The sequence below is a fragment of the Zosterops lateralis genome (genome assembly GCF_965231275.1).
Source record: "Zosterops lateralis genome assembly, chromosome: 6".
Taxonomy (NCBI): Eukaryota; Metazoa; Chordata; class Aves; order Passeriformes; family Zosteropidae; genus Zosterops; species Zosterops lateralis.
The window spans coordinates 46,196,944-46,223,624 of record NC_139761.1 but is presented as its reverse complement, the minus strand read 5'-3'; the positions used below and the strand labels follow the sequence as shown (position 1 = coordinate 46,223,624).

Here is a 26,681-nt window from a genome sequence, read left to right as displayed (position 1 = left end):
ATGCTTACTGCAGGTCAGATTAAACTCTGGTTTTAAGCCAGATTTTTATGGCATTTTATGGCAGAATAATGTCGAGATGTAAAGAAGTGAAGTCAAGATGATGTAAAGAAGGGAAGTCAAGATGATGTAAAGGAGTGGCAATGGACTTGCCAGAAGATTCTCTTTGAATAGCAGCGTAGAGAGAGGCGGCGACATGAAACAAACCATTTCAGAGCTGGAACACGAAAGGGTTTATGCACTTCTTCAGAGACCTTCATACATTGAAGCTGAATATAACTCATAATAAAACACATAGGGATGGCACTAACTTCACTGCTAATTTAGCCCGATTTTAAGTTCCCTTTGATTTGCTGGAGTCATGCTAAGGGACATTAATGTAGGTCAAAATATGACTCATTCAGTGTCAGGGCTGAGAATGAGATCAGTTTCTAAGGACTACATTTAAATCACTACAAAAGAGTAAAGGGAAAATTCAGAAGAAGACTATAAATGTTAAAGGCAAGTGAGATTAAGCCCTTTACAAAGAGGCTATTATAAGCTATGGAACTGTTCTCAGCATTAATCTTAGTAAAAATCGGGGTGAAAGAGTCCTCCACTGAAAGTGCTGCTGGTTGAGATGTTCAAAGTAGTATATGGGGCAGAATTTGTGGCAAATATCTGGTGCTTCCTGTCACAAATATAATATCACTTGGGATCAAATTCTTACATTTCCTAAAGGATTTAGACAAGGTAGGGCTGTACTTACCTCAGACTAGGAAATCAAAAGAAGGAGAGGTAGGAACATTTCCAGAGGAGGGCTGGGCTGAGGTAAGATGCATAGTGACTAAACAGAAAGAGTACAGCACTTCAAGTCCTGAAGACTTGATTTATACAGACTTTTTTTAGGTAAATGGGATGAACCATTGCCTAGCTATTCAGTCTTTCTTGGTTTCTGGACTGGATGGTCTGGAGAATCTGTAGTTAAATAATTTTCTTTCCAACAAGGAGGATAGTTTAAAAACAGGCCTTTGGAGAAATCAAGCTCGAGTGAAACAGGGATATCTGTGACCAGAAGTGTCAATCCACAGTTACAGGAAGCTACTGGACAGATTGCATTTGAATTTAAAAAAAAATAAAATATTAGATTTCATCCAGAGAGTATCAATTGAACTGCTTAACGGACTACTGATGGAAATTTTCTCTTTTTTAGAGAAAAGGAAAACGCTTAAGAAATGACAATGGAGAAGAACAAACATCACAGGAGCTACAAGAGCTATCCTGGTTCTCAGTAAACACACTCCAGACAAGAACTTCTCCATAGACACCAGCACTCCAGGCTATAAAAATTCTTTGAAGGATTTTCCAGACTACTTATTTAGGAATAATGTGATGAATTATAGCACTTCCTAAAAATTTTCCTGGAACCACAGTGAAGAAAGATGGATTTATAGCATATAAATGGCTTCATGATCAGACTGTGGCTTACTCCTGACAGAAGGCAAATCACCCAGGTAGGTCTCCAATGTGGCCGCTTTCCTGAGAGGCATTTCGATTGTCAAAGGATTAAATGGCTGTGAGAATGGCCTTGTACAAGGTAAACTGAGACTCCATTGTTGCCCTAAAGATACTGAATAATCAGATCCTTTGAAGTGTAAAAACAAGAAAGATTTTCAAAACCGATACCTTTGTCTTCGTGTGTCCGGAAAATTGTCACAATTCTTTCTCCTAAAAGTATGTTTGGGATGCCAGGTAAGTAGCAAATACCATGTTGTATATCACTGCACGAAGGCTTTGTGAACTTCAATATTACAATCATAAACAATCACATGAAAGAAACAAAGGCCTGCCTTTGTCCTTATGTCAGGAGGGAAATATAAACAAGGCCAAGAAAATGTCTTTGAACACACGAATCTGTAGAAGCATCAGGCACAGCTCTCAGACCACCCAATCTTTATTCTCCCCCTAACCCAAAAGATGATCCATCGAATTTGCCAGATTCTTTTCTGGTTCATTAATAATCAGGTAACTTTACTGAGTGATATTTAGACACATTTTTTCATGTTTACCTTGCAACTTTCCAATTGTTAAGCTGGTACACTGAAACAAAGTAGGTGCAGCATTCTTTTAAACAATCCCTTCTGTATCAGAGGGCATTTACAGTTCACAGTCTTTGTTCTCTAGTTCGAGATTCTAGATATCAAAATATATTGGTATCGATAAAGCACACCATAGATAACACTACAGCTGGATTCCACAGCCAGGGGATCACTCAGGAGAGAACTAGGTCAAAGAATAGTGCCTCTCCCCAAATAAAAATTCAGAGTACAGCCTGAAGTTTCTTCTCCTCCTTTGCAAATGCCAATAACTAGTAACAAAAGAAGAAGAAGAAGAAAAAAATTAGCTAAACTACATCAAAATAGTGTTGTGAACTTTCCAGGCCTAAAACCAATAGGCAAGTCAGAGTTCATCTTATAACAGCAACCCAGACTCAGAACACACCAGTAAAATGATAAAGTGTCTTAGGAATTGTTCACCTGACACGAGGCAGTATCTCTGACAAATATTTATTTTAGCAATACGTGACAGTACTTCCTGGTGTGTTGGCTCAGAGCTGTTCAGCAAGTCGGGAGTACCATCCCCGCATGATAAGGAAAGAATGGCTACAGGCTAAAACCAGCTGAGCCCTGGCCCAGCTGGCTCAGCTGAGCACTGGTTCTCCTGGGGTTACCTATTGAAGTTTGTGCTGGTGTAAAGAATTCACGCAAGAGGAAGAAACAGTACCTGGAGTCATGCCACTGATTTTTCTTGAGTTATGCCAGGGAAACATTTGACTGGCAGAGACCAGTCAGTAACCAGAAGAGATGGCCCTGGGCTACAGATGAAGGCTTGACCCTGCAGACATGAGAAGCAACCACACAGCAGCAGGATCATGGTCAAATCGAGCTCTTTCAGGCAAAGTCACCTGTGTTTAACTTTGCTCATTCTGGTGGGGAGCTTGTGGCAACAGCCTAAAGGACAACACAGACTTTTGTTGCAGTCCAGCTTGCCCTGTACAAGCAGAAGTGCTGCTGCTGCATGCAGAGGCACAGGTACTGAGCAAGAAGGGCCAGCTTATCAGCATCTTTATCAAACAGCCTCCAGCCTGATTTTTGGTTTTGTGATGAGAGGGGAGATCATTTGAGTATTGTGTGTAGTTTCAGTCACCACAATATAAGATATTAAACTATTAGAGGGGGTCCAAAGGAGGGCAACAAAGATGGTGAAGGGCCTTGAGGGGAAGCTGTATGAGGAAGGGCTGAGGTCACTCGGTCTGTTCAGCCTGAAGAAGAGGAGACTGAGTAGAGACCTCATTGCAGTTAAAACTTCCTCATGAGGGGAAGAAGAAGTGCAGGCACTGAGTTCTTCTCTGACCTGTGACAGAACCCAAGGGAATGGCCTGAAGTTGGATCAGGGCAGGTTTAGGTTGGAAATTAGAAAAACTCTCTTCACCCAGAGAGTGGCTGGGCACTGGAACAGGCTCCTCAGGGAAGTGGTCACAGCACAAGCCTGGCAGAGTTCAAGAAGAATTTGGACAATGCTGTCAGGTACATGGTGTGACTTCTGGGGTGTCCTGTGCAAGGCCAGGAGTTGGATTCGATGATCCTTGTGGGTCCCTTCCAACTCAGCATATTCTGTGATTCTGTAATATGTACTGAGTGTCTTTTAGCTCAAGAAGCTGAAATTCTCATTAAAAAGGCTTTATCTTGCTAGCAGCTAAGCAAGACTGTACCACCAAACAGAGAACCAAAGAGTTCTCTTTAAAACCTGGCCACCAGGACTCTAAGTAGTATCACACAGGCCAGTTAGATGCTGGATTGAGTGAGTAAATGGAGTGCCAGGTGTAACTGGGAATGAAGGAGTATGTGAGATTTCACATGATCAAAAGCATGCTGGAGATGGAAATATGCCTTTGGTTTGAGCATTTCCCTTGCCTGAAAAGCAAAATGCATGCCAAAAATAAGCAAGAAAGCATGCCTTTAAATCAATGTCATTTTCAGCTTCTGTATAAAATGTCATCATCACTGAAACAGACAATGGAATACAAATCTAAAGACAGCTAGTATGATTAGATATGGTTTATTCCCTTCTCCCAACTGAAGATAATGCAAAGATGTGAAAGGTTTCTGATCCTGTTCCTGCTAAGTCATCTTGCTGACAATTATTGATTTGAAGGGCTGGTTGGCGGGTTGATTTGCATGAGTGTGTATATGACTGCTTACAGAGTCTGCTTACTATTCTGATGACAAAAGCACTCAAGAATTACCTCTTCCCCCTCAGGAAAAGGCAAGGAGGAAAGAAAGAAATGTTCTTTATTTTGGTGGTGTTCTTTGCATTGCAAAAACATTTGTGGGATTGATTTGTATCAATAAAAACTGTTTTCTGGACTAATGTGAAATTTGTACATGAACCTCAGTCAAACAATTGTGCCTTCCAAAGGAGCTGCATTGCACAGACAGTTAACTGAATTATTTGGAGGTTCCTGTAAATTACAATCAAGCAATATCAAGGATCCCCACAATTTTAAGATCAGTAACACCATGATAAAACAGTACACATCAAAGAAACCTGACATCTGCTGAAAGGATTTATTATGCAAAAGAAGCGAATTATAGATTCCTTGGGGCTCAAGAGCTGCAACATTTAAAAATGGAAAGCTAAAGTATAATGCATATCATATCAATTTGGTCAGTTCAAAAGTATTCTCTGCAAAACAATTTTCAAAACGCCTCCACAGCAGGGTACAGGACATTAAGAAAGTCATAGTCTTCAGTTCTCTTTCAGGTCACAAAAGACAAATTGCTCAAATAACAGAACCATCTGCCTTCCTCGTGTACTCTCAAGGTATTGTTGGATCATTTTGATCCCTGTCCACATGAAATACTGTCACCAGTACCACTGGGCATGCTAGCTGGGAGTCAATTATTAGTAACACAAATCATAGTCATGTAACCAGCAGTGAGACTGAACTGACACACAGATCAGAGCTTGATGTTGGCAAATCCTTATCTCCCCTGTGAGATAAGGACTCCCAATAAGGGTGTAAATATATTCATTTTGTAGTGTATATATAAGGTCTATGTTTTACACTTCTGATATAGTGCTCACTGTGAAGAAGGAATAAAACCACCTTAACTTTCCTCTGGTGACCCAGGGTCACAGCCAAAGTAGATTTGGGACCACTAGGAAGAAGAACAGAAATGTGCCCCTGAACCAAGTCCTGCCTCTGCCTGAACTGCAGCTGTGGAAGTGATTGTAGTTTCCCTTCTAAGGGAAATGAAGTGATACATGTGGTTATGGTTTACAAACATGCAATTTCTTCAGGCAGGACTTTTGAAAGGCATCAGTTTTCTCTAGAGTGTCTTGTAACTTTGATTTATACATCGGTGTGGGATTAAAGACATCAGCCACTTTGCCCCTTTAGCAGCATCACTGAAACAGGAGAACAAATCCTCTTTGAAATGCAGTTTATTCTACAAACATCTCGAGTAAAATCTTAGCTAACTTCCATAACTGCATATAATACCAGAAAGAAAAAGCGCTACTATGGTCATTTGAAGGTTACTCACAGCAGTTTCCTAAACTACTCACTTGCTAGGGAAGGATTAAATGGGAGATGAAGTATTTCCTTTACTTTATACTCATTTTATCCTCTTTGGGCATTTTGTTTCCACACATCCACATTCATCTACGTAGACATAGGTGAACTGGACTGTTTTATGGTCCGAACAAACCAGTTCCACCTTTGCTTTGTGACTTCTTTTTTCATGGCAGCAAGTGCATTTGTGTTCCATTTCATTGGCCTCAAAAGAATACCTATAGAAATGAGATTTTTCATGTCAGTCTGCTGCCTGTGGTCTTCCCAAACTCACCCGTATTTGCTGCTCCAAATGGACATACTACTAAGGAACCAAATTTCCTGTCTATTTTTCTGCTTATTCGTAACAGCCTTTCCTCAGAATGCTATTGGCCTTGCATGGCCAGATCCTTTGACACCAGTGGGGAAAATCCCAGTAACTTCAGCGGATTTTGGATTAGGCTCATTCTAGCAAGTCAGAAAGGAGCAATTCATGCAGAGAACAAAAGGCAGGAAAACCTCCTAGAGCTGTTTAAAAACTGTACAAGGACATGTTTTAAAGGGCATGTTTAATAAATTTAGCTGACATCTTTCTCAAGGGATCTATTTTCCTGACTAAGATAAGGCACTCTATCACACTGAATCCATTGCTAATGACTGCTCTTCTGCACACCCAGTCTCCCAACCGGGTCCTTTCAAACAGCAGCAAGGGGACAAACAGCTGCAGCCCACTGGTGACAAGAACCCAGGAAGACAAGCCACAGAGGAGGACAGAGAAAGGCTTCCTACTTACACAGAGTAGGTACTGCACATCCCTTCACAAAAGGGCACTGGGACAGGAGCAGCTGACTTGCACTTGCCATGCACGATGTACTGCTCCTTCACGTTGCGTTTGCATTTGTGTGGTAGGTCAATACCTGGGCAGAAGAATACTTCTGTTAGGCTTCTTCAGACTGGGGAACAAATGCTTTGAAAGGTATCTGCTAGTAAATCAAGGACAGTTCATCCTAGTAAAATTTCTCACAGTTCAAATGCACAACCAAAACCACAAATGTGAGGGCAAAGAGGCATTATTCAACAAAATGACTCCCCACTGGTCAATGTACTTTTCCATTTGTGGACTAGCTTTAGCATGCAAAGACACTGTTGAATCAAGACCTAAAGGGGATATGAAGGATTTAGGTTTTTCTAAAATTGCTATAAATTACATTTGTAGCTCTACAATTACTTAGTATTTCTGAGCAGATGCTACAGAAAAACAACCCCAAAACTTCATTTCTATGCAATTTGCAGATGCAAGAACAGAGAGAATATTTCCTACAAGTTTGTTGTTTTTTTTTTTTTAATCAGGAGTATAGTTCAAACTAACAGTATTTCAGTTATTTAAAAACACAGAAAAGGAGATAAAAAAATTTTAGTGTTCCCATTGGAAGAACGAGGCAGATTTTTAGTCTTGGCTGTGAGGTACAGAACAGTTATGCTGCTGTAAACTGTCTTTCAGTCTGTGGAATGTGCAGGCTCTCAGTGCATGCAGGGCTACAAGCAGGGAAGGACCAAAGAGTATTGGAATAAAGAAGCAGATCTAATGCACTCACATGTCTTACAACAGCCATCTGACGACACCTCAACTGTCCCCTGTATTGAAAGTAACCAGAACAGTCAATTCAGATGCATGTAGTGCTAAGCAGACAGTAGCCATGATGAGAGTTCAGTTAGAGTCCCTCATCTCTAATCCACACAAATTCATCATCAGACCTATTTGTGCACCAATTATATATAAAGCTGCTTAACAAACCCAAACCAAAACAAATCATCCAGCAAGGAGGAGAGTGAATTTTCTTAGAACTGTATATCCTCTCACAAGCCAGGTTACGTGCCCTGTAACACATGCCTGATCTTATTTAGGTCCTATTGAAGGTGGCATAAAAACCCCAGCCCCAGAGAACGACAGCTGACCCTGGAATTGAACAGCCTGACCTGGACAGAGCCTACCCCAGAGCTAATTCAAGTACATGGCTGTCCTAGTCTCTGCTTTAATCTGCTGTGAAGTCCCAAAATGCTTCTGAAAGTTTCTGGAAACCATCAATAGCTGAAAGCCCAGGTATGAATGTTACCCTTGCTCATTCATGTTCTGCTTCCTCACTTCATGGTAAACCACATATCAGAAGACACTTTGTTCATCAGTCCTCCAAGGATCCATGGTGAGTTACCACTTGTTTAATTGCATTTTATAACACTGACGCTTCTCAAGTGATGCAAAATGCCTCCTTGCTACTGCTCCAATATCCTTTTCCTTCAAGTTCTAGTGCTTATTCCACAACAATGTAAATTGTGTGGGTTTGTCTGCAAATATTTTTGCTTTATTTCCACTGGTCCAAGAGCTGGAAAAGCACATTTCCTTCAAACAAGGATGATCATATGAGAAAGATCAAGAAATATTAATTCAAAACAGCAAATATAACTCCCAGGCCAGCATCAGGGCTCATTACAGAAGTCTTTTTCTGGCTGTAAAATACTTACTGGCACACAGTTCGCTTCCTCAAATGGTAGGCAGACCTTTATTGTACTAGTCAAGGAAAACTGGCCTGCTGATTCAGTGCAAGTGTAGTGAGTACAGTTGTCATATGGATCTTTATAACTCTTTCCAACCTGATAAAAACAGGAAAAAATAAAAATAAAAAATTTAAACAAACAAACAAACAAAAAAATCCCACAACAAAACCCCTAAAAAGAAAACAAAAAAACACAAACCACCACAAAAAACCACCACAAAAAAACCAAAAAATCCAAACAAACAAAAAAAACCCAAACAAAACCAAACAAACAAAACCACACAAACCCCAAAAAACCCCAAACAAACAAACAAACAAAAATAAACAACCAAAAAACAGGCCAATGGAGTATAGCAATAAAATTGAAAAACTGAAACAGTAATAAAGTTAATGAACCAGCAGAGACTGGATTGCTCAGTTGCTCATATCACTCTGAAAGGGCTGAGATGTCTGCAACTCACATCTACTAATTATGTACCAAGCTCGCCCACTACCAGTCTATGCAAAATCACTTCTGTTGCCTCCCTGGGGGAAAGAATGAAAGAATGCCAGAATGAGCATATAGGTATTAACAGAAATGCCAGAAGGTAGGTGTGTTAATGTTTGTGGACTAAAATATACACAAAAGAAAAATAACTCTTTCAAAGGATTTCAACAGCTTTCTTTTTTTAATAGATAGAAAGAGTGAAAAAGAAAAAAGTCTTTGCAATAGAGATTAATGGATAACTCCAAAGCCTCCTCATGCAGAGATAAAAACTATATATTGGAACAGAAAAATCTATCTTGTAAGGTAAAATATCAAGGAATAAAAGGATGAAATAGAAAAGACGTAGAACATAAGAGCTGTCAGAGAAGCAATAGCATGTAAGACAAGCCACTGGTTGAAACAGCATCATTAACGATACACAGGAGTATCAGGCTGTAATAAAACCAAAGAGCTAGAATCATGACATCATAATATCATTAAGGGTGGAAAAGACCTCCAAGATCATCAGGCCCATCCTTTAAAGGCTCAGCTCGTGCCTACACAATGCTACATTTGCAAGACATGATGTATTATCTCTGTGTGTTACCAAGTCACAGAACACTACAGCAGCTGTGTCACTTGATTTCTGCCTCAGCAAATTCAGAACCAGTGGCAGCACAGCTATATCAGCTTGCTCACACTGTATCCCTGTATCTCCAGGGCAAGATAATGAAACTGCTTCAGATGGGAGCAGTGTGATGTGAAGCCAGAACACATATCTCTGCAAGAGCAGTATTACACCATGTCACCATCCCTTCCAAATTCATTTTTGCTATTTCATGTCAAGAGAGAAGTGGAGGTAACATGATTTCCATTCCTGCCAGAGAATATAATTGTCAACATGGTAGTGCCTGCGAGATGCACACAGCAGGGAACAGCTACATAAACATCTACATTCACTTTGGAAACACAGACATTTTTACATCTCCTAGAGGCCCTCCCAGCCTTGAAATGCATAACACTGTTTGAAAAAATGCTGAGCTTTTTTTGATAATTCAGCCTTGTGTGCAGAGCAAGGGAGCGCTCACCTCAATGGTCACATTGCCAAATGGAAAATTCGCCACACATGCCACTTGCTGGCACTGGCTACAGCATTGACCCTTCTCTTCCACATAGCGAAAACCCTGTGGGAATAAAGATTCCATTTACCCATGTTTACCCATGTCTTGTTGCTGAAGCATCTTTGGATCAAAGCTACACTGAAGATGGCAGAGGAAATGAGCCAACCTTCCCATTTCAATTTTGTAGTCTTTTGAAACTTGTTGGAACCACATTAAGCCTGGCAATCAAAGCTGGTAATTTTTCTGCCTTACTGACTTCTGGGTACTTCAGTTGCCATGAAGACCCTGTCATTGGCTAGTCTTATCTTCAGATTAAAACACAAAAGATGTCAAATAAATTAATTTAGCGCATAATTACTTGCACAATCTGCCACCCCTGCTTAGTCTGATATAATTATCTACAAGAACTATTGCTGTCAGACATGTGAAGATTTTCTCCCCTGTGTTTTAGGTATCCATTGGTCTTCTGGGGTGGTGGGCGTGGCTGGCTTCAGGAAAAAGTGTAATGAAAGCTTTTGTCCATTTTTAACATTGGTGGTGCATCTGTCCTTATCTGGGCATGAATGGAAAATCAACTACCCTGCTTATATTCCATAACAGATTGAACAACTTGAGTGCTGATTCTCACAAGTACTGAGAAGTAACTGAGTATTCCCTGCCCACAAGTGAAAGTGTCTGGAAACATATAAACCACTGTTTCTTCACAATCTTCATTTATGAGCTGACAATGGACAACATCAACAGAATGGTACAAACATCTTTCAGCAGTCAGACTTTAACAGGTTTGCAATCATTTCCCCTCAGGGCACCTTTCCAAGGGTGACCTCTTAAATCTGCTGGGGCAAAAATAACCAGCACCCTAAAAACGACTTTACAAAACAAGTAATAGAAGAGTCCATCCTGCTGTGTTGCACAGATAAAGCAGTTACACTGTCCCTGTTTGAACTCAACAGCCATTGAGGTTGAGGAGGTGCTGACCTGCTGACAGGTGGTTTGGCATTGCACTGGAAGGCACTGAATGCGGTTGGTCTGTGTCACAGGATCCTGCTCATCTGTGCACACACAGTTCTCACAAGAGCTTTTAGGCACCATTGCCCCTGGCTGGAAATACAGGGGAGAGAGAAAACCACAACAAGAATTCATAAGGTTATGGAATAAACATCCCACTGGCCTATAGAAAAAACTAATACTAATGAGGTTTATTTTTAGAAGACTTTCCTGAAATTAATATACATCCAGATTCCTAAAACCTCACCATTGGTATCACAAAATGAACACAAGGCTGACACTCCCAGGTATATCAATGATGTTAAATGAGTGGTCATAAATTGCAAGCATCTATTTTTGGTCAGTTTGACCAAGCAATAATCTTACAACATTCAATGTGATTTAAAGTTTGTGTTCAATCACTATTCTGACCCATTGACTCTAAAGCATAGCAAAGATCTCTTTTAGTAAGCAAGTTACTGATCTCTAGCATTACCTATTCAGTAACCTATCCCAGAATCACAGATTGCTTGGGGTTGGGAGGGACACTACTGACAAAGAAAAATTACAGGCCATTCTAATCCTGCTTTTTGTATGAGCGTTGAAAACAAGAATTTCAGATAGTTCTGACTGAGGCAACATTAACTCAGAGGATGAAGTGTCTGAAAGAAGACCTACCTTAAATTCAACTCCTTCAGAAACACATACACCTTTTGGTACTGTAAGGGAAAAAAAATGAAAAGGTTGTGCTAGGAATGATGCAGTTACTGTACTCATCTCTGAATTGTGAGTGATTCAGAGAAATCAAATAGAAGAGCTGAACTTAATAGCCCACAAAAGAGGGGACAAAAAGCAAAGACTGCATGGTACTAGTTGGTATTCAGAAGCCCACATGCAGCACCTGCTTAGATGTTATGTATCAAGTGGGGATAATTCTCTACCCTGGTATTTTCTGTAAGGTTAAATCTATTTGCCATGTGTTGTTTTTTTTTACCAATACTTGAAATTACTTGACCTTTTCTTTATTGTTAACCACCATGCTGGTAACAAAGCTAATGGGCCTATGTGTCTGAATCTGGAAATATAATTTGGCAACTGAGCTTGTAGATGGGCTCAGTTTAACCATTATTCAGTATGTGGTCAATAGCTTACATTCCCTGAATACTGGATATAGAGAACCAGTTATTCTAACTCAAAGAAGGGAGAGAAAAAAAAATAGCCCAATTTTAAAGGCTGTGAGAGAAAGGAAGAAGCTCCTGCCATGATGTTAACTCATTTGAAAAATCAAATACTTCAAGGAATAAATAAAACACCTTAAAAATGAGGTACTTACTACAGGAGAAGACAGGGCAGCAACCATCCTCAGACATAGCAACCACTGGCTGGAAACCTAAGTCACATGCTGTTTTGTTGATAATGCAGGTTTTTATATCACATTCTGCAACAGACAGCAGAGACAAAGTAAGCCAAAGCATCCCATCCAGCAGTGTTACTTGCAGACAGAGCTTAAAAAGAAACACCCTATTACCATTGCTAGGATCCTCTGTCCTGCATTTTGGTATAGATACTGGGGATGGCCTAGTTTAGGAGCAGGCTACTCCTATGCTGTGGTGGGCATTTGGGACTGGGAGGGTGCAAATGCAAAGCTGAGGGCAAACATATATCATGAACCTCCACAGGAAGCCTTAGGAAAGCCTGGAAGATGAACACATCCTCCCCTACTGAGTGAATCTCTGTGGAAGGATCACCCTCTCATCTCAGGAGTAGAGCCAGAGGATCCTGTGGAGCACCTGCTGCTCCCAATGATCCACAGGGGATTTTCCAGTGTAAATATCTGTCAGGTCAAGGCACTAATTTAGAGTACAAGCTGGACTAGAGGAGTTCTTTTCTGCTAGCAAGAGCTCCTGGCATGTAGATGGAAGAAATGACCACTCCAGTGTGCATATTTGAATCTGCTACCTGTGGGGCACCACATCTCACTTTAGGATTAGTGACGAAGGCAAATGATGCCACATTATGGCATGTGAAGGATCTACTCACCACAGACTGTCTCTGTGCAGCAGGGGTCCTCCAGACGAGGTTTTATTTTGCGTACAAAACCTTGTTTTGTGCAGTTGATCGGTGGAGATTTAGCACAAGGGCGGGGTAAGCAAGAGATGTTCAAGGTCGCTTCATCACAAGTACAGTATTGACAGTCATGTTCCCAAGCCTCTCTAGGCTATAAAAACAAGAGAGATAGCGGCTCAGAGAGCAAAACCTGGAAGCATTATATCAATGAATGCCTGCTGCAAGCCAGTGTAGGACTGAGTTGGCCTAATTTATTGTGTAGGAAAATTGCAGTTCAAATCCCAGAGGGAGAAGAAGAGAACAGTAAGATAAAATGCCAGTATTTGCCACCTTCCTTTGCAGGTTTATGTGTTTCCAAGAGGAAAGCCTGACAATTCTACCAGGAAACTGATTCCTACAAACTTCACCTTCTCTTTCTGTACCTCAAGTGATAAAACAAGTTCTGGAGTTAATGAAATCTTCTGGTTTTGTCCCCACTGTCATTGCAGCTCACTGTTTTTTAAGCTTAGAATTAAAAGAAACAACTTATGCAGTCATTTTTGCAGACGGTCACAGAACACAAATAAACTTTAAAGACAGTATTTTCCTTTCTCTTACCTTTTTCACTGACCCATCTTGTGCAGTGCAACCTATAAAATGAATTAGATGTTACTTTCAAGGTAACTCAATCAGAGAAAACAACAGAAGCAGAAAAACAGGAACAGAAGGAAGGTACTGAAATCTGAGGAACAGCCACAAGGAGAAATAGAAATGTAGAGTGCAGAGTCACAGGTTGTAAACACAAAAACATCTTAAACATAGTCTTTGTTCTTTTGAAAGTTGCACGTTTTGCATATAAGAGCAGGCAGAAACTCTCAATCTGGAATCTTCCAGCCTCACCAGAAAGGGTCAGTAACAAGGTCTCCCCCATTTCCTCTGTACCCAAAACAACGCCCTTAATGTGCACTTCTAGTCAGGCTCTTACCCATAGCACCACTTATACCATTTCTTACCACAAACAGACACACAAACGCCATCATGATCATTCAGCAGCATTTTTCCATCAGGACAGTAGCATCCTTCAACAAACACTGATGTGCTATTTGGGGAGGGAAGGGTGTCCATAACGGCTCCTCTGCACAACCAAAATATAAATGAGAATGAACGAGAGGCAAAAACGTAGGCCAGGGCAATCAAGACACCTAAATCCCAAGGGAATGTGAAACCTCAAACTTCCCCGGCAATTTCCACATTATGGACTTGAAAAACGGCGTGTAGGAAATGACCCACCTGCTGAAGCAAGTGTTTCTTTTTGCTTCCCCGCATGGCTTGTACACCTGATCCTGAGGACAGCTGGCCTCTGTGGAGCAATACAACACACAAGTTAAAAATCCCAGACCCACGTGTACCCTCCGGTGCAGGGACACGAAGGGACAAAGCGCCCAGGCAGCAGCTCCCTGGGTCTGCACAGCACAGCCCGGCAAGGGGGTCCCTGAAGCTGCAGCAAGAGCGGCCCATGGGGCCAGCAAGGGGCAAGCCACAGGACCAGCAGTGCTCGCCCTGATTCATGGGGGGCCCGAGCAGGGCAAACCCCGCAGAGAAGCGGCGTGTTGCCATCTAGTGCCCAAGCTGCGGGGAACGCACACGCTGCGGGCCTGGCTCCCCCTTGTTTTTGCGCCAGGTCTGGACTGGAACAACCTCTTTGGTTTGTTCCTGCTTTTTCTCAGGTGCGGAGCAGCAGGGGAGGACAGAGCAGAGCAGACTCGCTTCACCCCAGGGGGTGTTTTCCAGGCGTAACTGGCTGCCCATTCCCAGGCTCACCGCAGTGCCCGCTGGCCAGCCGCCTCCAGTCCACGCAGACCCCGTGGAGCCCGCACAGCGCCGCGTAGGTCTGCATGCTCTGGCACTCGCTGCTGGGCTGCTCCTGCGAGCACCCGCTGGCCACACACGCCTCGTAGTAGGGCTGGGGGGGCACCACGCCGTGGCACTCCGTCAGGGTCCTTCACAAAGCAAGGAGAAAAAGAATTCGACCCAGAGCCAAACCATCCCCCCTGCCCCAGGCAGAGCCTCAAGGTACAGCTACTAATTGTTCTCACAGGCGGTACACCCCCACATTTTTTTTACCTGCCATTTACCTGCCATTCTTTACAATGCTCTGAAAGAAAACAATATTATGTTTTATTAGGCTCCTGCACAGCTCATAGCTATAAGTCTATATGTTGACGGTTTTATGCTAGCATGTTTGAAAATGCTGCTTTAAACCGCAAAATTATTTTAAAAACAGACACATGTATTTGCTTACTATATTCTGGCTGTGTTTCATATCGTTCAGAGCTTTCAGATACTGAATTATAGCCAGTTCCCACTTGGCCTCTCCAGATCTGACAGGCAGAGGGAGTGCCAAGCAGCAGACACTATTAAGAGAGGATTGATTTTGCTGATGCAGTTGAAAAATATCTGCCAAGCTCAAGAACACACACAGTTCACTGCTGAGTTTCACAGGGTCTGCAAGACTTTGTATTTTCTTCATGTGCTAGAACCAGTTCACCCAAGCCATTTAGTGAAGAATGAAATTACCTTGTGGGCTTATTTTTCTGATACTTCTGGGAGTTGTCTTACCAGATGATTTTACACAGATTAGAAGGCGCACAATGCTGATGATACTCAATCTTCGATGGTCGTGAGACACCAGGATTACAGTATCTGTTGGTAGGATATGGGACTTTCCAATCTAATGCCATTTCTTTGAAGGACTTGACAACCTCACCATTCCTCTTCATAGCATCATCAGACTTCTGGTTGGTACAGGTACCTGGTAGCAGTATAAAAATGACAGTTCAAGAACAGTTGATGCTGATGAAGCTGCTTTTAGAGAAAATCTGGGGGGAAATTCTCCTTGTGTGAAGGGAACAACATGTAGAGTCCTGGATAAATTCACATAAACTGTTTCTAGGAAGAGAAGGCTCAAAAAAACAGTGTTCCACTACTCATGAAAACCAGAATTGATGTGTTGGTTGATACATTTCTCCTGGTGGCCAGAATAATTGAAATGGCACAGGACTCTCCACCTTTCCTACATTCCTATATGAAGTAGATGTGATGAAAAGGAAGGGCCTAGAAAAGTTCTATCTACATCCCCTAATAGATTGTGAATGGAATGAAAGGATATGACTTAAAACTGCATTTCCTGACAATGTCTATCCATTAAATAAATTTATTAACATTTGTGAGTTGCAAGCATTTAGAGATTTTACAAGGGAATGAGAGATAGAAGGAGGAAAAATTCAGAGTATTATTTTTTGTCCACTGATGAGGACACTCACCACAGAGTCCCATGGTATTGTTATAAAACTTGCTGAAAGGGAGTTTTATGTAAAATGCAAGTCGACTATAGGAGATGTAAACCTCTAATTCAGGTATTTCAATTATGGCATAAAGGCCAGAACTGGTTATCCTGATACCATTCTTAAAAATGTCTGGAACAACTTTCTTATCATCAAACAAAATCTAAAAAGAAAAGAAACAAAAGGCTTTTATGGACAGTCTTTCATTGAGTAAGGTATATGATTAGTGCAACTGGAAAGCAGAGCAGCATTCACAGCAGTTAATTTTATCTTAGTTGCACCAAATGGTGTCTGTCAAAGGCAGTCATTTAAGCAGTTGTCTAATATTCCTGTTTAATATGTTGCAATTTGTATTTGAATACTTATATCAGGACAAAACCCACAATTTACAGTTATGATTATTTCCTAGATTTTTAGAATATACAGATTTTATTGACACAAAACAAAAAAGAGAGAGAAGAAGCAAAATAATTGCATTTTTACCCATTACATATTTTACAAGCTTAATCCTTTGTCATGACAGGAGATGTGGCAGTACAGTAATATAACTACAGCAAAATAATTTTGAGAATTCATTTAAACACAATACTTTACCAAGTTTGTTTCTTTTCCATGTTCCCTTGCTTGTGTCAGAATAACAACAGAGTTGGAGTAAAAAATGATAAGGGACATTGAGCAAATTGCTCCACCAGTGGCAGCACAGTAGTAGTTGTCTATGTGAATCCAGAAGTTGTGAGAGTCAGTATGAATTGACTTCACAAGGACATAGGTGCAGTTTTGTTTAAAATGGTAATATGCTCCATCAAAAGTCACATAATGCTCATTTCCCCATCCACTGCAAATACCTAGAAGACAGAACAGCAGGCATCAAGTTTAACTTCTGAGTTACCTGTAACTACAAGCTGGTTTTAACCTTTTTACTTGCTTCCAGTCAGAGACAAAATGTCGAGTTTGATAAAGAAAAATTCCTCTAGTAAGGACATTTGCTTTCAACAGCCAAAATTTTCAGGTGGGATTTCTGTTCCATTGTATCCTACTGAATTGATATGAACATAATATAGATGTTGACCAGATAGACTTTTATTTTTTGAGGCCCAGCTGAACAGAACATAATTTCAGGAATTCTCCTGCCACTTACACTGACACTCAGAGATTTCACAGCAACCAGTTTCATCCGAGTGTTTTGTGAACGGGAAGCCATTGACACAGAGTTTCAGTTGCTGAGGTGGGCAAGTCATGACCGACAATTTGATATTGTTTCCGTCTCCCAGGCAAGTGGCAGTATGACAGTTTCCAAAACTCCATGTTTCATTAAACTATTGATTAATTGGGGAGAAAAATAAAAAGGAGGAGAGACAAATAATGAAGTAATGTCACACAATCTTTAAAATCACACACAACAACTATATTCCACTCAGTTAATTGTCTAACATGGCAAAATTTGGTGTCTACTCTGGCTCTGGAAACCAGACAATATGAAACCATATAGGAATCAAGAGAGCCTTGATATCTACTTTTTTAGGTGTATATATTAGTGTCCTGACCACTTTTAATGGTAGGACACTGCCAGGTGTGGCTTCGTAGTCTTTGTTCAGCTCAGGTGGTTCTGCTCACGTAAAATCAGTTAGCTGTTTCAGGTGAACAGGAAATTTTCAACTTATTCTTTCAGTGGTGGTTTCTGGCATACTTCTACATCATCTCATTCAGCCACACCTACAGTCCAGCTGTAGAGCTGGATACCAGCATCAGAGGAGAACACCAAATCTTGGCTGCAGGCAATGCATGAATGGTGGAATGATGAATGATGAAACACATATTCAAACTGTCTCACCTTTCTGGGAGGAATGAGTGCAAGACAATCACTCACAGAAGTCCTTGTGGGAGCGGGAACTTGGTTTGTTACACCAGGAGCAGGTGTTGGTGGACAGGTTTCGGAATGTGGATCACAGACCTTGAGGGTCTCAGCATGACCAGTTTTACACTCTGCCCAAATTAATTCAATCTGACACGATTTATTGCAGACAGAGTAAGCACAACGATCATTTACATTCACTGGCAGAGAAACGTTTTCTCCTGCAAGGGTAAAACCCAAGTGTTAGTCTGAGGCCTGTTCTCAGAGCAGCTGCATTCTCAGCCCCACATTTAACTATCTGTCCCCAGTAGCCAAGCTCAGGGGGACTATCTGCAGCTGACTCAATGGCTGAACTGGACAGCAATTCATCCAAATGGCAAAGACTGAGGGAGGGGCCACAAGGCCTAATGTGAAATTCTGCTCTTAAGTACATTGGAAGGAATTGAAAATGAGTACAAGAAGAGACAATATTGAGTACACCACTGAGTGCTTCTGCTCTTCACAAACACCAGGAGGTCAGTGAAGCAGGAGCTACTAACAGATGAAGAAGAGTCTTTCCTCCCCTGCTTTTGGAATATTACTGTGAGTTACAAGGTCATGTTCAGCAGTTTGGGATTCAGGGCTCTGCTGACATCAGCCACTGCTATAAGTTTCCTTACACCAGGTGTATTCAAACTGGAACAAAGTTTTTGGATATGAGAGAGCTGTAGTTCTGAAGGTATTAGCTATAGTTCAAAGATGTTAACAACTTCTGGTAATGTCTAACTGTGACAGGCAGAATGAGCACTTGCTGAAGCACTTTTATCTATCAGTACATCTTTCCATGTCAGTGGTGCAGAAAAAAATTGCATGGTTTCTCACCCATTTTTAGCAATTGTCCATTGTCATTGCAGAAGCAGGGAGTGGCTACCTTTGATGAGGGAGGTGCAGATGTTACATATTTCCTCCGTGGTTCTGTAGGAAATCAAATAAATTAGTATTTAAATCCTCTACTATTCTACCTTCAAGCCGTAAGACATCTCCTACATTTACTACAACCACAAAAAAAAAACAACAAAAAAACCCCCAAAACCAAAAAACCCACCTTTTTACTCCCACTACATTCTGTACATGTCCGCACTGAAACCATCCTCTGTATTTATAAACACTCTCTATTACACCGGATAGTGCTGTAATAGTACACACACCCCCTCTCTCTTCTATTTTTTTTTTTTCCTATATGGAATACAATGAATGCCTCTTCTTCTGTCATTTATTCTTTCCAGTTCAATGTTTTTGTCCTGCAGTACTTCACCTGACTTTGGAGAGGTGATTTCCAGTGGCACTCCATTTGGATATTTAGTGCTTTCTTTCAAAGGAACTGTTGGTTTAAACAGAGACAGATCATGTAGACATTTTACTCTGCCATCTATAGTGTGCTTTCAATAATCCCTCCTTTTCTAAGTATTACTCCACTGTCCTTATTCCACTTGTTAATATTTTCAGTAAATACCAAACACACAGGCTCACCATCAAGTATTTAGCTCTTCCACTCGCATGAGTAGACAAGCTAACTTAATTTTCTTTGTTGGCCTTGTATAATTTGTTACCAGGATAATACAAATATTATTAGCCATTTATTCTTATTTGTCGTAATCATGTGGCAAAATTCCCACTTTTCCTTATCTTCTTTTTGCTTCCTATTTTCTGCGTTTTCACATTCCATTCACTCTGGAAAATCCCTTTTGAATAGGAGTTAACTGCCATGAAGTTTTATTTTCATATTCCAGTGGCCCATATGAGATTCACTTATTCCACGGCAGAATACAGTACAATAAAAACTGTAGTGTGTTATAGATGATAAGACGGAGAAGAACAAGATGTAGAAGTATGAAATATTGAGACTGACAACATCAGAGTTTCAACTGTGATATGTTTAAACTTATTGTAGAAGTTGTAATTAAAAATCACTGAATCTTTCTATTCTCTCTTAACCTCACTGACAGTAAGGTCAGCAAGAATCTATAAAAATTACACTTTTGGTCCTTACCACAAGACCCACAAGCTCTTATCCCTCAGTTTTGAAACTTCAACAGTCTTAAATTCTGCTCTTATCCTAGACATGTTTTTTTTCCAAGGAGCCTTTTTAAAAGATAGATAAATCTTATTACCATTACAGACTTCTACAGAATCACCACCAAGCCTCTTATCAATCTAGTACCTTGTGCTGGTGTAGATGGAGTTCTGCAGGGAGTAACTGTTTTAATGATCTGTCCATTAGGGCCACACACAGCTTCACCACACTCGGTCCCGTACACATGGCTGTACACAGTTTCATTTAAGGTGTAGGTCTTCCCATTGTAGCAGCAAAGACAAACTGAGGCACCAAAAGAGAAAATGGCATGGCAACAGAGGACACTTGCAATACAAATACAAGTGAAAAGCAAACGAAATTCTGCATTTACACTTTGAAGCTCACAGCATCAAACATGAGTTACCTGGCAGAAAAACTGTTTCTGCTTGAGAAGCTGCACTGGCAGTCTATCTCATTTATTTAGGGTGTGGATTTTTCTGTTTGCTAGTGTTTTTTGGAGTCAGCTTGCACAGAGGAATAACTGGTTGGTAAAAGTGTCAGAACTGGTAGGTACTGGCCTAACCCAGCATGGAACACAGGAGAACTCCCTGTGGGCAGGGAGTGTGACTGGGATTACTGCCTTCCTGAGTGACAAAACCCTGGCTTAGGAGATGTTGCACAGCCATTTCCATCCACAAATCATGAGCATGCAGTGGTACACAATTTCATTTAAATATACGAGAAGTTCTCCAGATTTTGGAGACTGTATATGTAAGAACCAAAGGAAGTGTATCTATTACTGTAATAAAGTCAGCTAAACTGCAACTGTGTTATTTACTGGGTCATCCTGCTTTTTGGGATGTGATTTCTCCCATATATGGGAATGAACAGATACTGTACCTTAACCAAATGTGTCCTTTAGGCACACAAACACATATCTAATAACCTAGCTGTCTCAGTTCATTTTATTAAATGAATGGTTAGGAAACAGCACTTCTACAAGATTTGTCCTGTTCTAAAAGTACTTATTAAAAGGAGTATCATGAATGGCCCACTACAGACTACTATCTGTCTGTCTTCACTGACTACTGAGGAAGTTGAAAAGTGGAAAAATTATATTAATCTGGGTAAGATGAATCCTACATATCACACCTCATATGCTCCCCATGATTATCCTTTACACAGTCCTTGAGATCAAAGGCTGCATTTTGCTTATCAAAGTATACCTGTGCTGCTGTGCACCCACCTATTAAACTACCTGTCTGGCCTCCTATTACCACTATGTTTGCAGTAACATGTGATGTTGAGTTGTTTCAGTCCTGCCACTACTCAGTGCTTTGGGAGGGTGGTGAAAAGTTACCTTTGGAGTCTTCAGCACATAGTTTCTCTTTGGGATCACTGAAGAGAAAGAGTACAAAGAATTGTTTTATTGAAATGAATTAGTATATGGAATAATAGTGTCTGCAACTGTAGCTACTTTTACAAAAAATCTACTCCTGGATTTAATGGTAATTTCTACTGCCTATAAACATTAACAAAACATCTCCTAGTTTGTCCTTTCCAGTCCTGTTCTACCTTTCTCACCTTAACTGACCTACCATGAAGTGCAGTTGAGGAAGGAGACACACTCTCTGCTCTCTTCATCAAAATACGGTTTGTCAGGACTACACTCTGGGTAACAGCCTGGAAAATTAAACAAAGTATTTTTAGTCTGAGTTATATAGATACAGGAAAACACATGAATACCTCTACCAAATATAGATTTGATCCCCGAATGAATGGGATTCCAGTATGAGTGTTCTTTTTACTACCAATTATTTTTCCAAGTCCTCTTTTTACCTCTCTCCCTAAAGTTTTAGTTTACATTTGTCAACAGATAATTATTCTTTGCAAAATTATATTGAATGGTGTTTTATCTCTCCATACATTTAAAGGCAGCAGGCAAATGATGCTATGAATGGCACCATCCCATGGGAAATTAGCAAGGCATGGTCAATGAGCCTCTGGGACAGACAGGATAACCTTTCAGTCACCTTGACACTTCAGACATTTAAAATCAGACTAGTAGCTGCAACTCCCATAAAGTGCATTAAAGTCAAGGAAGAATTACCTTCTAAACTGTACAGCAAGTTCCCACATTTCCCTTGTGGGTTCCTGCAGGTCCTTAGACAAGAGGCTCCACAGGGTTTGTAGAACCACTCATGTTTGTCAGGTGGATTGTAGTAATCGCAGAACACAGCTGGGACAGAAGAGTAAAAAACATTTAGGTCTCAGACACTGGGCAGACACTATTTTTAAATCTTGTTTAAAATATATTAATAAGATAAACATGATAAAAAGAGCTTGTTCAGTCACACATACATAGCAATGTAAGTGCTCTGCTCTTCTGTATCCCCTGTGTGCCTGAGCACAAGGGCCACTGCTTTTGGTGCGCGTTTCAGTGCAGAACTTACGGCAAATGGCAGGGGTTCTCCAGTTGACACAGACACCAGCTCTGCTGCAGCTCCTCGAGTAAGCAGCCACTGAGGTACAAAAGCACTCACAGTCCCCCACACTGTCACAGCCACAGAAGTCAGACACACAAGATTCATAATATGGAATGGGGTTCACCTGTCAAAACACCGACAGAGCTGTCACCACAGCTGTGTCTGCTGCACTGTGTTTTAATGAGCGAAAGGGCTCTGAAATTCTGTCATGCACTGATGGTTTGTGACAGACTGGGATTTTCATGAAGGAGCCATGATATTTTACAACAGTTTGTTTCTATTTTCACCTGCCTGGTAGAATTGGACTCTAAATCTTCCTATTCTTATATGTGTAATGCTGCCACTTACACTTAAAATGCCTTCCCAGTGTGATTTCTGCAGGAATGAAATACCTTGTTTTGACTTAGCACAACTACACAGTGTGTGCATTCTACAAGTGAGAGACAGTGATTGAATATGAAAGGAAATCCTATTTCCACTAAACTTCATGTCTCTTGGTTTTTAAGTATTGCCAACATAATCTAACAAAGGAAATTAAGGCAAGCTTGTTTTTAAAATTGTTTAATAAAGTGCACTGAGGGTTTGTATAGACATTCTAATTAAGAAGAGTAGCCTTGTTTCTGTTTAAATTAATTCAATTTGTGACTCAAATAAACCAAATAATTAGTCTCTTTAGATTACTTGAATGAACTTCCCAAGGATCACCATACAGTCTAACTAAGATACTAACTTGTCTCTACATTTTACAGGTACCTAACTTTCTACTTCTGGTGGCCAGCTATTATCCTTTTTATCTTCAGTTGTTCAAAACAGGCACTGCTCTTTCCTCAATACTATGCAACAGGATTTAACTGGCATAGCTGTAAAGTGAGGTTTTGAGAGAAGTAGCCTTGTACTACCATGTAGTAGCTTCAATACTAAAAATATGCTGCAAATGTGCTGCAAAACAGCAACAAATATCTAGAGTGAAACTATTGAGGATTACCTTGCTGTGACAGGCTTCAAATATGTTACTCTTAATGATGCTGCAGTGCTTCTGTCCCAGGGCAGCCTTGAAAGGCTGATCTGCACACAGGTCTGTCATGTTTATATTTGAGCAGGTGCTTGTTATTTTCCAGCTATTCCCAAACTCCTGGATGCTCATCTCCATGGACTGCCCTCTGGTTGTGAAGTCATTCCTTGAGCGGCCATCAAAGTCCCCACAAAGACCACAGACTTTTCCCTGTGTAATTCGTGTAGGCACAGTAAATGCTTTGGTTATTTTAAGTGCAGCCCACTCTGACTATAAATAAACTATAAAAAATAAACTATAGAACCTCTAAAGGCAAAATAGGTGCAAGTTTCTAAACAGAGAGCAAAAAATGGCTTAGAAATAGCTGGACTTCAAGTGACAGGAACGCTCCTAATATGTTACCGATACTTCTAGCCCCAGATATTCTGGGGTGTTTTATATTGACTGAACAGTGCAATAAAACAGAAGATATGGCCTGCTTGCTGCTGCTTCTTTGGACAAGAAGCAGCAGCAAACCAAAACTAAACCAAACTTTTTCCAAGCTTTTGTTTCCAAGCTCTACTTTTCAAACTTGGGCTCCAGTTCTGGATGCATAACTCTGAGTTTGAAATCATAACTCCCAGTCCATCCCCGACTTACCTGGAAAGATGGTGCCACATGAACAACAACAGTAGTCTTTTGGTCCCACATGAAGTTCATCCCTTGATTTGTCTCAATTACTATATAACCTCCTCTGAGGTCTACTTTGTAATTTTTCTCAGCTCCTGGATCAGTGGCTATCTCCTGAATTCTTCCTTCCAAGAGCCTTATTTCACTGCTCTACAAAGGGACAGAGACATTACATGGAAAGAAATCAAATAGAAAACTTAGTACAACAGCACTGGCACTCTGCCTCTCATTCTGTCTTATTTTTCTGTCATCTTCACACTCTATCTTGGTAGATAGGTGAGCCACAGTCACAGATGCACAGATCCTATTTTCACAAATGCACATACATAGTATTGTTGACTCCTTGCATCTTTCCCCTCATCCACAGAAGTGTTCAATCCCTGTTAACATCAAATACCTAAGCCTTTCCCAACCTTCCTGCCTTAGCTTGTTGGCTGTTCGACTTCCATAGGTACTCTTTAGCAGCAACTGAAATGGAATATCAGAGAATGATACAGTAATTACTACAAAATCAAGACTACAGCTCCTTGGTTATAACTAGTTCTAGACAAACCTCAAAAATCAATGTGATCTTTAGGGAGCAGATGGAGCGTGACTTCCCACAGGCGTTGTTTTGAATCACAATCCGGAAGGTGCCAGCATCCATGTTATTAGGGCAAAAATCCTTAGAAAAACAGATAACATTCTATTAGATCTTGTCAGGCAATTAGACCAGTCATAAGCATTTTCAGGAGTTCTAAATGAATGACACTCTGATCTGACTTCTTTATTCACTAAAACTATAGAATTTTGGAAGAATCTGGTAGAAGATGATCTGGTGGCAGATGCTTATTCGACCAGGATTTTCAAAAAATCCTAAGGGAGGGAAAATAATTTGTCATAGTAACAGTCCAAAAAGACTAATATATATTTTCTTAAAATTAGCAAAACCAACTGTAATTTGGGGATGACAAAATGTCTCACTGAGTCCTGTCTCATTACATGTAATTATTATATATGAGGCTCACACATTAACCTCTGCGTGCTTCTGTCACAACAAAAATAATGTTGGAAACACTTTTCATCACTACACCAATTCCTTTCCCTCGAAAATGCTGGAATGCTGTAAGGAAAGGGCAGTGCAACCAAGCAGTTAATTATTTGGGATCACACAGTGCCCTCTTGTGTCACTTCTGAGAGCCAGTTTACTTTGTTTTATGTGGAAAATCTTACTCTATAAGCTTTAGGTGCAAGAGGAGGAGTAGGCTCTGCTCATCAGTTTGGCTATTTTGCATGGAAATGCCTTTTAATTATCCAGACTGAAGCCTACAGTGTGGGCTGTGAAAAGCATATGGATGGGAAATTGAAAATAATTTGATACCTGAGCTAAGATATAGTCACAGTCTCCCAGGAAATCAAACTTCTCCCCATCAAAGCTCATGTAATGCCCATTTCCATACACAGTGCAGGTTCCTTTGCAGGGATTGTCCGTGCAGTTCCACTGCCTTTTGTTGCAGGTGCTGGGAGGCAAAATACAAAGAATAACAATGTTTGCATGAAACATGGGCTGTCCTTAACTCCAAACAGGGGCAAAGTAATTGAAATGTTTGTTGTTTTCAGTGCCCTCTCAACTGTTCTAAGATCGTGCTATGAGATGCCATATCAATCAGAAATTTCATGTTTACTACCCAGACACATTTATTCTATTATTTCCTTCAAATCTATTTAAAATAATTGAGTCCTGGCAGCCGACAGTGGGGCTTTAGGAGACAAATTCAAGGTGAAAAACTGAATATTTCAACCATTTCTGATTTTTAACCTGTGAGGGATCATGTTATAGTTCTGTTACAGCACTGTGAACAAATATTATCTCTGTCTTTCCTTGAGTCTGGCTGAGATGGAGAGAATTTTTTCCCCCAGCAGCCCTCATAGTGCTTCTCTTTGCATTGGCAGCTACAAAGTGTTGGTAACAACCCAGTGTTTTGGCTACTGCTGAGCAGAACTCTCACAGCTTCAATGCTGTCTCCTGAGTGTTCTCCCCCTCAGCAGTACACTGGGGCATGGATAAGGTTTTAGGAGGGGACAGAGACAGGACAGATGTCCTGAACTGGCCAAAGGGATATTCCAAACCATGTGATATCTGCTCAGCAATAAAAGCTATGAGAATGGGAGAATGGGGTGGGAACAGATGTTTTGATGTTTGTTTTCTGAAGGCCTACTCCTTGGAAAGTGGGCTGGACATCACCTGCTGATGGGAAGTAAGTGATAAATATTTTGTTTTCCTTTTCTTCTGCACACAGCCTTTGCTTTTACTTTATTAAACCATCTTTATTTTGACACATGAGTTTTTTTCATCTTATTTTCTCCCCAACCCTGTCCTGCTGAGGAGGGTAGTGATAGAGCAGATAGGTGGCCACCTAATGTCCAGCCAAAGTCCACCCACCACAGCTTGAGAAACCTCACTTCTAGTTCAGGAGGGCTGTAGACAGAAGATTTAGTTCTTATAGCCCTGACACAGAGA

At 40.7% G+C, this 26,681-nt stretch overlaps 1 protein-coding gene across 5 annotated transcripts in view; it reads right to left on the bottom strand.

Moving 5' to 3' along the window:
• Positions 1-4,590: 4,590 nt before the first annotated feature.
• Positions 4,591-26,681, bottom strand: part of LOC310910260 (mucin-5B) — a 45,619-nt gene continuing 23,528 nt past the window's right edge. For all 5 annotated transcript variants that reach the window (XM_083862739.1, XM_083862736.1, XM_083862740.1 and 2 more), the window contains 29 exons: positions 25,542-25,680; positions 24,735-24,845; positions 24,152-24,331; positions 23,486-23,722; positions 22,468-22,624; positions 22,125-22,253; positions 21,613-21,697; positions 21,375-21,412; positions 20,162-20,317; positions 19,256-19,321; positions 18,823-18,915; positions 17,941-18,182; positions 17,248-17,425; positions 16,704-16,954; positions 16,089-16,272; positions 15,385-15,577; positions 14,587-14,765; positions 14,056-14,125; positions 13,779-13,900; positions 13,384-13,415; positions 12,760-12,937; positions 12,053-12,157; positions 11,398-11,438; positions 10,711-10,833; positions 9,700-9,795; positions 8,114-8,242; positions 7,189-7,228; positions 6,387-6,510; positions 4,591-5,832 (listed from right to left, as the gene is read on the bottom strand). In XM_083862739.1, coding sequence (XP_083718865.1) covers positions 5,658-5,832; positions 6,387-6,510; positions 7,189-7,228; positions 8,114-8,242; positions 9,700-9,795; positions 10,711-10,833; positions 11,398-11,438; positions 12,053-12,157; positions 12,760-12,937; positions 13,384-13,415; positions 13,779-13,900; positions 14,056-14,125; positions 14,587-14,765; positions 15,385-15,577; positions 16,089-16,272; positions 16,704-16,954; positions 17,248-17,425; positions 17,941-18,182; positions 18,823-18,915; positions 19,256-19,321; positions 20,162-20,317; positions 21,375-21,412; positions 21,613-21,697; positions 22,125-22,253; positions 22,468-22,624; positions 23,486-23,722; positions 24,152-24,331; positions 24,735-24,845; positions 25,542-25,680 — 3,853 coding nt within the window. In that variant the 3' untranslated portion in view covers positions 4,591-5,657. The remainder of the gene's footprint in view (positions 5,833-6,386; positions 6,511-7,188; positions 7,229-8,113; positions 8,243-9,699; positions 9,796-10,710; positions 10,834-11,397; positions 11,439-12,052; positions 12,158-12,759; positions 12,938-13,383; positions 13,416-13,778; positions 13,901-14,055; positions 14,126-14,586; positions 14,766-15,384; positions 15,578-16,088; positions 16,273-16,703; positions 16,955-17,247; positions 17,426-17,940; positions 18,183-18,822; positions 18,916-19,255; positions 19,322-20,161; positions 20,318-21,374; positions 21,413-21,612; positions 21,698-22,124; positions 22,254-22,467; positions 22,625-23,485; positions 23,723-24,151; positions 24,332-24,734; positions 24,846-25,541; positions 25,681-26,681) is intronic.